Source organism: Ziziphus jujuba, chromosome 7, assembly GCF_031755915.1.
Source record: "Ziziphus jujuba cultivar Dongzao chromosome 7, ASM3175591v1".
NCBI lineage: Eukaryota > Viridiplantae > Streptophyta > Magnoliopsida > Rosales > Rhamnaceae > Ziziphus > Ziziphus jujuba.
The window spans coordinates 10,948,895-10,959,174 of NC_083385.1; the positions used below are offsets into that span (position 1 = coordinate 10,948,895).

Below are 10,280 nucleotides of genomic sequence, written 5' to 3' on the forward strand. Positions count from 1 at the left end.
TCCACAAACGTTCTGGATTCTTTCCATGATCTACTTTTGCAGTGGACCTAATGGGTGGGTTTCATCTATTCAATCCAAGTGGGCAGGATACTCAATATTTTTATAATAAAAACTACACATTTAAATTTTATCTCTCTTGTATAAGTAGTAGTAATAATAATAATAATAATAATAAATAGATAAATCAAGTATCGTTTAATAACATGATTAATTTTTGGTTTATGTTTTTATTTTTCTATACTTATTTATATGTAATGTTTGTATGTTAAGTATTGACTAATAGTAATCATAGTTTATTAAATATTATAAATAACTAAAACCTTGAAAAAAAAATTATACAATTTGAAATTTATTCAATTTGTGTTTATGTTTTTTTCCCTTTTATCTTAATAACTAATTTAGATTGTTAATAAACTCTAACAATCAATAATTAACCTTTGGCATAAAGCAAAAAAGTTAAAAAAAAAAAAACCAATTATATTATCATTTAACGCCTAAAATTATATAATATAAAATAAAAATCCTTTAGAATAAGGAGACTTGGGCTAATTTCCGCGTAAACAATCATGTTGGTCTCCCTCTCCCACAGAGAAAATCTTGCAATACGAAGCGGGCCTATATACCCAAGAAAATAAAAATTAGAAAAAAAAAAAAAAGACAAATTTTCTACGCCATAAAACAAACAAAAAGTTAATCATCATTAAATAAAAACTTAGAAGCACAATAGAAATTGAATAGATACATAAAAACATCATGCTGCATTCCAATTCCAATAACACTAATAATAATAATAAAATCCCTATATTCATATTTTTTTTTTTGGTAAAAAAAAAAATCCCTATATTCATAAGGTGAATTCAAAATATACATATGGCAGTTTTCAAGTAGCACAATAACAAATCTCTTTTTATCACCAAAAATTAAAAAAAAGAAAAAAGAATTCTCCTTTTAACTTTCCACAGCATATAATTAAAAAATAAAAAAATAAAAAAATAAGAAGAAGATGAAGAAGAAGAAGGAGCCCAGTTGTATGAAAACCCTTTTAATTATTAATTAGTACGTGTAATAGAAACTTATAGAAATCCAAATTAATCAAATCCCTATAATTAGATGACTAACAGTCAACGGTCAAAATTACATTAACAGTACATATTGATGACTGTACCTCAATGAGAAAATCTGAGCCAACTTTAAGACCTTTTTGAGTTATTGGGCTTTTACCCAAGAAAATTATGAAAATAAATATACACGTTACGAAACATCATGCTCGAATTAAGGTGAAAAGTCCACCATTAAATCATTGATACAAAACGTGAATATGAAATTAATCTACCAGTACCACAAAAAGAAATTTCTAGCTAGCTAGACTTATTGCTTATCCTTAATTCTTTAGACAGTTAAATAAAAATAAAAAAAGGAAAAGACCAAAGAGACTAGACTCCCAAAATGATCAAAATTTATAATGCTCTTGTAGTATAGAAAAATTGAAGACGAGTGGGTTGTCTTCAACTTTCTCAAACCTGCAAACGTCTCCGACTCTCACGCAGTCGTCCCTCGCAAATACACTCCATCCTTTCGACAAAACTAATCTGCCTCCACTAATTATCAACCTCAATTCCCAACATTATCTCTCCCCCACCATCAGCTTCATATTTTGGGTCCTCTTTTCTAAATAACTCCTTTCAGTACTCACTGGTATAGCCTGCAACCAAACACAGCATTACAACCTCTCAATGTTTGTCTCCAATATATTACTTATTAATTTCGTTGATCTTTTTACAAAACCCATTTGTAAACATGGTAGAAATATTACCACAGTTCCATGGTCAAAATGATATGCTTGCTCCACACGTCAAACGAGGGATCTTCACTGCCAATATCTACTTCTGAAGATGAAGGCCTTCCACCACTGCTTTTCTCTTCACAAAATCAACACAAATTATAAGGATCATATGTCAGTAATAATATATCGTTAATTTTGATCATATACATATAATGAGGATTTTGATCTTGATCCTTATCACTTTGTTTACCAGTAGGTTGAACTTGGTTTCTATTCCTTTTTTTAGGATTCTGATATTCTTTCTTCACAATCTGGTTCCCAATTGAAACATTGCAATCTGATCACCATTTGATAACACCAAGTTAGTCCTTATGTACTCACCTTGTATACTAAATACAAAAGGTTGTTTTCTGAAGCTAATTCTCTCTAACTTAACCAAGGGCAGTTAGCCAGAATGTCGGACGAATGAAACTTGAAAATGTGAAATGTCATTCTCGCTGGTAATCAGCTTGAAGATGCAAATGTCGCTTACTTCCAACTTATTGTGACGTGCGAACACTTTCCAGTCACAGTCATTTAATGTTCCAATCCTCTTTGCTGCTTTGTACCGGACAGACCAACATCTGCCATTTGGAACCCGAAGGTTGAAATCAGCTTCTCTCTTATTTATATGCCACGGCACCAACTTGTTTGGTATGTTCTAAAACAAAACCAAAGGAACAGAATATTACAGCTCAAGTAAAACATCGATAAATGACAATTTTCAAATATGAGTTTAGAAAATTTACCATTGCCATGGATATATAATGGTTGCATTACTTTTGAGAAGAAACGATTTTCGGACTTAAAACCGCTAACAGCTCTTGCATTAGCTCTTCTATCTCTTTCACTGCCAATAATATTTTGTTTCCCCTTAATGATATTGGTTGCGTTGCTCTTCGCATGTAACTCTCCTGCATTAAATCAACAAAGGGTCATGTTCCTAGGAATTATATAATTGAAGCATATACAAATATAATAATTGATCCTCATCATGACTTATGGTCCACTTGAACCATGCAGGCAGATCCAATTTTGCCATCTGAAACACAACTTCTTAAAACACAAATACTCATGGATATATATTCATTATTATACTGTAAAATAAAGTAACATTTTAGCAAATTGTATAACGTCTCACTAAACAGGGGAGATGTGATCATGGCGTCGGATGATAGAAACTCGAAAATCTGAAATGTCATTTCCACTAGTGATTAGCTCGAAGATACAAACATCAATTACTTCCAAATTATTGTCGCGTGCAAATGCATTCCAACCACCTCTATCACTTATTTCAGTAATTTCTTGTCCACTATCAGATTTGATCCTGGTTTTATACCGAACAGACCAAGTTCTACCTTCAGAAATCCAAAGGGTAAAAACACCTTCCTTCTTATTTGTGTATCTCTTAGCAAACTTCTTGGGTATAAACTGAACAAAAAATAAAATAAAATAAAATAAAAAATAAGAACTAGTTTAGTAAAATAGAGGCCTAAGCAAACATAATATGCTCCAAGACCATCAATAACTTTAGTTTTCCTAACATATAAAATACATTTTTCACAAATACATGCTAGCTTAAAGCTTACCAAATCACGATATCCCTTAAATACATATGATGGTTGCATTCACCATCGAGAAGAAAGACTTACAGATTTAAAACCGCAAACAGCTATTTCAACAGCTCCAGCTTTTTCAATGGAAGACAAGAAATGCTGTTTCTTCTTCCCAACCACTTTGGAATTGGGGCTACTGGTTTTCATTCTCTTATGTGGCCGAAGACATTGTAAGGAAGACTTCTCCCCTATATCAGAAACATCATTTTTCCTTAGGTTGTTGGAGCTTATCCTTGTCAATGTCAGACTTGCTAAAATGAACAGGACTGATGGGATAGTCCATCTCTGTAGCAGTCGCATCAAATATGATAACATGGAAGCAAGAATTGCCTTCATATCTGAAGACATGAGTAGTAGTAGACGAAAACATTCGCTGGGTATCAGTCATCTTTGAAGTTACAGAGGTTGGACTTGGAGGTTTTTTCAATCTCTATCCGGCCTCGAGAGTTAAGAAGCACCCCATTCAACTACCACAAGTTAGGGAGTTGCGGGAGTCTTGGGAACGGGACATGTCATGCATTCATGTAGCTCTTCAGCTTCCCAGCTCTTGAAATTCCAATTTTTCAACCTTTTGTATAGCACTTCTCGATTCTCCATATGTATTAATATCGATAGAAATCAAACCTCTTTTTAACCTTTTTGTTTACAACTGCAAGAGAATTTTTTATTTTAATTTTCTTTTTTTTATTTAAGAAAAAAAAAAAAAAAAAAAAAAAAAAAAAAAAAAAAAAACAAGTATATCATATACTTAACATACTTAACCTATGAGACCTTCTTATGGTTAGGATGGGATGACCAAATAATCGACGGTCATAATTTCAACAGACCAACATCAAGAAAAGATAAAAAAATTTAGGACAGTGGGTTGAGAACAAGTAAACTGGCTAGGCCTGCCTCAACAGTTCAGGAGGCCAACACCTGGCCCCAACCCAGAAAAAATAAAAATCTAAAAATAGTTCCGTAACCATGTAAGTGAAAACATCATGCCGCATTCCAATTCCCATGTCAACAATAATAAAAAAAATCCCATAGATACATGGTGGATTCAAAATATACATACAGCATTTTTCTAAGTAGCACAAAAAGTTCTCTTTTTCTTTTTACTTTCCAGAGCATATATTTAAAGAAGAGATGTTATAGAGTCCCAGTTGCATGAAAACCTTTTTTGATTAATTGGTACGTGTAATGGAAACTTGCAGCACAACTGGCTTCCTCTGAATTATCTGAAAGCAGCAAACATCTCCGGCACGAAGACGATTATCCTTTGCAAATACAATCCATCCTCCTGACAAAAAATATTTGGTCCCATCGTTTATCAACTTCACATGCCACCTTTTCTTTCCCACCTTAAGCTCCAACTCTTGCCGCCTCTTCTTTTTAAACATTGTCCGAGCAAAACCACAAGGTATAGACTGCACACCCAATAAAATTAATGACCACAGCAACGTCAAAAATACATTAATTAGTCTCTATGATATATATATGTATATATATATATAAGATTACCAAATGTGAGCAACGAAAAGAAGATATAGGCAACAACAATTGGAAAGAGGGATATTTGGAAGCTGATCCTTCTGAAAATATTGAAGGTCTTTCACTATTCTTCTCTTCAAACTTGCCTGTGCCATGCATTCAATCAACAAATTAGTTAATGATCATCATCCACTAACCTGGGAGTACATATAATACATTCATATATACCTTAAAAAGAAAACTAACATTTTTAGCAAATTAATTCTTTGATAATCTCTCACACTGACCTGGAGTGATATGGTCAGCATGTCGGACTATGGAAACTTGAAAATGTAAAATTTTATTTCCACTAGCGATTAGCTCGAAAATACAAACATCACCTACTTCCAAATTATTGTCGCCTGCGAATGCTTTCCAACCACGATTAACTATTTCAGTACGTTCACTTTTATTATTCAAACTGATCTTGGTTTTGTAGCGAATAGGCCAACATCTATCATCTGAAATCCGAAGGGTGAGCTCACCTTCATTTTTAGTCATGTATCTCTCAGCGAACTTCCTGGGTATTATCTGATAATAAAACAAAGTGTTAAATAACAATACTAATTTCTATACATGCTCCAGGACCATCAATAATGAAGTGTTCCTGCAATATATAATATATTTTCTGCCAGTTACGTTATCTTCAAAATCAAGGCTTACCACATTATTAAGACCACTGATCACATATGATGGCTGCATTACTACCAAGAAGAAAGGGTTTTCAGATTTAAACCCGCTAACAGCTCTTCCAATAGCTTTATCTCTTTCACTGTTAGACAAACGTTGTTTCCTACCAATCACGTTGGATTTCGGCTTGCTCAAATGGGTAGAATACGTTTTATTGATGGTTCTCATTCTCTTCTGAGGCCAAGAATATTGGAAAGAAGACTCATCCCCTGTCTTAGGAAACAGAGAATCATCATATTCCATTTCCTCCCTCTTGGGTTCGATGACCTTATCCTTGCCAACGTTGGACTTCTTGTCAAACTGTGTGGGATCAATGGGATACTCGATCTCCACAGCAGTATTATCAAATATAATAACATGGAAGTTAGAATTCCCTTCGTATCTGAACACCAAAAAATGGCCCTGCTCTATCGAATAGTGTTTTGCAAATTCCAGCCAACCCTTCACTAACCGAACTTCACCACCACATTTTTCCAATTCTATTTGCCATTCTAGACCACATGGAAGTCGCAGAGTAATAGGGCTAGTGAGGGTTTCTCCATATTTCCTCACAAATTTTCTTGGAATACGCTGTGGATCAATTTTTTTATTTATTTATTTATTTTTTTTAGGCAAATAAAACAAAACAGAAAACAGAAATTTCAGTCCAAGAAGCTGATAATAAAAATACACTACACTTATTCTGATCAAATTAGATTATTATCAACTAAAAAAGTACTATATGAACATAAAAGATGCACCAAGAGCGTAAATAGAGTCGCTAAAAAGGCAGAAAACCGAAGAAGAAAGTAGCAAGGGTGGTGGATATGGCCATCAGCTTTCAGTTTCAAATGCTAATTAAATGCGGCGATGGGTGTAGATAGAGTTGTTGTTTGCTCGTTAGAATTACCAAACACATACCCCAAAAAACAAAAAAACAAAAAAGGAGGAGCACTGAATAGTGCTTGTGTGAATCTACTTAAGATTAAGAGAAAGAAAGAAACAGAGATGCTTACAATCTTTTTTTGTCGAAGGGTGTCTTCGCTAACCACCTTGAAAAAACGGCGAGTAATAGACGAAAGCATTTGCTGAGCATCAGTCATCTTTGAAACTTACAGAGCTTGAAGGGAGTTTCAATGGAGGTTTTTGGTAACGTTGGTCTTTATTAATTCTCAGCTCAATAATGGTTGGTGTTGGAAGCGATGGTGGCTAGCTCAGACAAATTGGTAGTAAGACACAAAATGAGAATGTAGGATGAAGCTTCAAGCTCTTCTACGGAACTGAAAGAGAAATTTATACATACTTTTGGTTTTTGCTGCAGTATAGAAAGAGTAGATGTAATACTTTCGGGAGTTCTGACATGGAAAATATTTGATTGACTGCCAGGGGTCAGAGGCTCTTCGATCTCCGACCTTTCAACACTTTTTCATCGTTTTTCTATCGGCTACTTTTCAACTTCTTTTTTAGCTCTATAGGGTAGGTGTACATGCAATGGGACAAATTATACCAATTTTTGAAAGTACGTCAATTACCATATATATATATATATATATATAGATAGATATTGAATGACTATTTACCTTTTTTTTCCTTTGTCCCAATAGAACTTGCTACATGATATATGATCGAAATTTTGTCATTGATAAGTAGAAATCCAGTTATTCACTAAAAAAAAAGCAGAAATCCAGTTTAATTCTAAGTCAAAAAAAAAGAAAAAAAAAAAAGAAAGAGGAAAATAGAAATCCAGTTTGCAATGTGGATTGCTTGTGACGGCAGGGTATCTTTTTGGCCACGTACTCAATGATTACTATTTTTTGGTAATGTACTCGATGACTACTTTCTCAGCTGCCTCTTGGAACATGCGAAGCTTATAAACAACACTGTTTTATTTTATTGGAATTTTCCCCCTTCTAACTTCTGGCACAAATATATAATTTCTTTTTGAATAAAAATTAATAATTATGTGACAATAGAAATTTATTTTATATTAGTGGGGTGAAGGGTCAACAAGGGATAGACAAATATTATTCGTTTAACATAGCACAAAAATCAGACCATCCAAAAAAGCATCCATGAAACTGAATGCCTTCTATTCAATTTCTACTTTTTGAATATGTGTTGCATTTATCTGATTTTTTTTTCCTTTTAATTGTATTTAAAATTTTGAATAATAACTAAAGATCAGTACATATGCCATGTGAAAAGTTGATATAAGAATGTAAATCTACAGCTAGAGAATATCGAATTCCAATGTTGGTGTTAAATTTTTTTTTTTTTCACCCCATAAAAACAACCAAAAAATCATCATTAATAAAGACATAAAAACAACCATAAAAAAATAAATAAAATGAAATTAATTAGATATATAAAAACATCATGCTGCATTCCAATTCCCATAATTACAATAATAATAAAAAATAAAAAAATCCCCATAGATATAAGGTGAATTCAAAATATGCGCAAACAACTTCTCATTTTAACTTTCAGAGCACTTCAACAAAGAAAGAGAAGAAAGATGCCCCTCCCTTGCAATGAAAACCATTTTTAATAAATTAATTAGTGCGTGTAATAGAAACTTGCAGCACAACTGGCTTCCTCTGAACCATCTGAAAGCTGCACACATCTCCAACACGCAGTAGATTATCCTTCGCAAATTCAATCCAACCTCCCGACAAAATATATTTGGCACCATTCTTTAACAGCTTCACATTCCACCTTTTCTTTCCCAACTTAAGTTCCACCTCTTGCCTCTTCTTTCCAAGCATACTCCGCGCAAAACTAGCCGGTATAGACTGCATAAACCAATGAATTTAACTACCACAATAACCTCAAAAATGCATTAATTAATTAGTCTCTAACTATATATAGTTGTTACAAATTAAAAACCATCGAAATCAAAATATAATATGTATTACAATATTACCAAACGTGACTTATGCAAGGAAGATATACGCCACAACACTTGGGAAGAAGGATATTTGGAAGCTGATCCTCCTCAAGATATTAATGGAGGAGGCCTTTTACTACCCCTTTCCAACTCCATTTCCACCACTACTATCCTTATCTTCAAACTTTTAGCCTGTGCATTCATTCAATCAACAAATTAATTAAGGATCAGCATCCACCACCTGGAAGAGATACATATATACCTTAAAAAAAAACTAACATTTTATTAAATTAATTCTACAATAATCTCTCACTGACCTGGAGTGATTTGGTAAGCATGTCGGACTATGGAAACTTGAAAATGTGAAATTTTATTTCTACTTGCGATTAGCTCGAAAATACATACATCAACTTCTTCCAAATTATTGTCGCCTGCAAATGCTTTCCAACCACGATTCATTATTTCAGTACTTTCACTTCCACAATCCGATCTGATTTTGGTTTTGTACTGGATAGGCCAACATCTACCATCTGAAAATGCCGAGGGCGAGTTCACCTCCTTTTTCATTCATGTATCTCTCAGCAAACTTCTTGGGTATTCTCTGAAGATAAAACAAAAGGGTCAAAAAGGAAAAAAAAAAAAATATATATATATATATATATATTTCTATATATGCTCAATGATAGACTAGTGTAACCACTCTGTTGGTATTATGTATCCCTATCTATTCCTTGTTTCTAGGATTAGTTGTTTTTGTATAGCTTATCTGTTGTAACAATACTCTCTTGCAATCTATATACATACGTGCTGGTTTTACATAATAAATAAGCTTGTCTGCAAATATCTATTTGTGTTATATGGTATCAGAGCACCATTTGCTCACACGAGTCTTATCAGAGCACCATTTGCTCACACGAGTCTTTTTTTTTTTTTTTTTCCTCCTGTTTTTCCGGATCTACTTCTATTTCATCATGTCTTCTTCCTCTCAATCTACTTCATCTGTTTCTGGTCCTCTACCTATCAATACAGAACCATTTTTCGCCAATCGTACCTTGGTTGTCATTAATGTGGCAACTCAAGCATCTTTGAAACTTCCTGAGACTACCTATTTTCCTTGGAAGAAGCAATTTGATGCTTTTCTTATAGGATATGACCTCTATGGTTTCATAGATGGTACACTTTCCTGTCCATCTTCATTGTTGCCTGACAACACACCAAATCCATATTTCTCCTTCTGGATAAGATAAGATTCTCTCCTACTCAGTGCCATCCTTGCTTCACTATCACGTGATGTCCATCGTTTTGTTTCTCAAGCAGAAACTTCAAAAGAAGCGTGGCAAAAGCTTGCTCTCACTTTTGACAAACCATCTCGGTCTCGTCTTCTACGACTTCGTGAACGAGTCATTGGCCTCCAGGGCTCAAGATCTGTCATGGAGTATCTTTCAGATGTTAAGAGTGCTGCAAATGAGCTTGCATTAATGGGACATGTTGTAAGTGATGATGACCTTACTTTTATTATACTAAATGGACTGTCCAGTGAGTAGGAAACCATTTTGGCTGCATTTCGATCTAGGGAAACACCCATTTCATTTGAAGAGATTTATGAAAAATTACTTGAACATGCAACTTACAAAAAGAGACTCAATCCTCAATTTGAGGATACACCCATTATTGTTCACGCCGCTCACAGGTCCTATGGTAACAATTCACTCAAAGCATCTAAAGTCTCAAATTCTCAAACTCGCTCGTATGGTTATGATATGAATCACTA

General features: G+C 33.8%; 1 protein-coding gene and 1 long non-coding RNA gene across 3 annotated transcripts; both read right to left on the reverse strand.

Moving 5' to 3' along the window:
• Positions 1–1,227: 1,227 nt before the first annotated feature.
• LOC107424722 (uncharacterized) lies at positions 1,228–3,644 on the reverse strand. 2 transcript variants are annotated; one of them, XR_009639717.1, is made up of 6 exons: positions 3,475–3,644; positions 2,572–3,253; positions 2,316–2,483; positions 2,034–2,120; positions 1,814–1,919; positions 1,229–1,702 (listed from the first exon to the last, which is right to left on the reverse strand). It is a non-coding gene; the product is annotated as an uncharacterized LOC107424722 (long non-coding RNA). The 2 variants fall into 2 exon arrangements; XR_009639718.1 differs by lacking the exon at positions 2,034–2,120 and having other exon boundaries at positions 1,228–1,702; positions 2,165–2,483.
• A 199-nt stretch (positions 3,645–3,843) lies between these two features.
• LOC107424721 (B3 domain-containing transcription factor VRN1-like) lies at positions 3,844–7,001 on the reverse strand. Its single transcript, XM_048479675.2, has 6 exons — positions 6,639–7,001; positions 5,617–6,213; positions 5,202–5,484; positions 4,945–5,060; positions 4,599–4,850; positions 3,844–4,087 (listed from the first exon to the last, which is right to left on the reverse strand). Exons 1-5 carry the CDS (start codon positions 6,723–6,725, stop codon positions 4,608–4,610), a joined length of 1,326 nt encoding a protein of 441 aa, XP_048335632.2. The 5' UTR covers positions 6,726–7,001; the 3' UTR covers positions 3,844–4,087; positions 4,599–4,607.
• Positions 7,002–10,280: the final 3,279 nt, after the last annotated feature.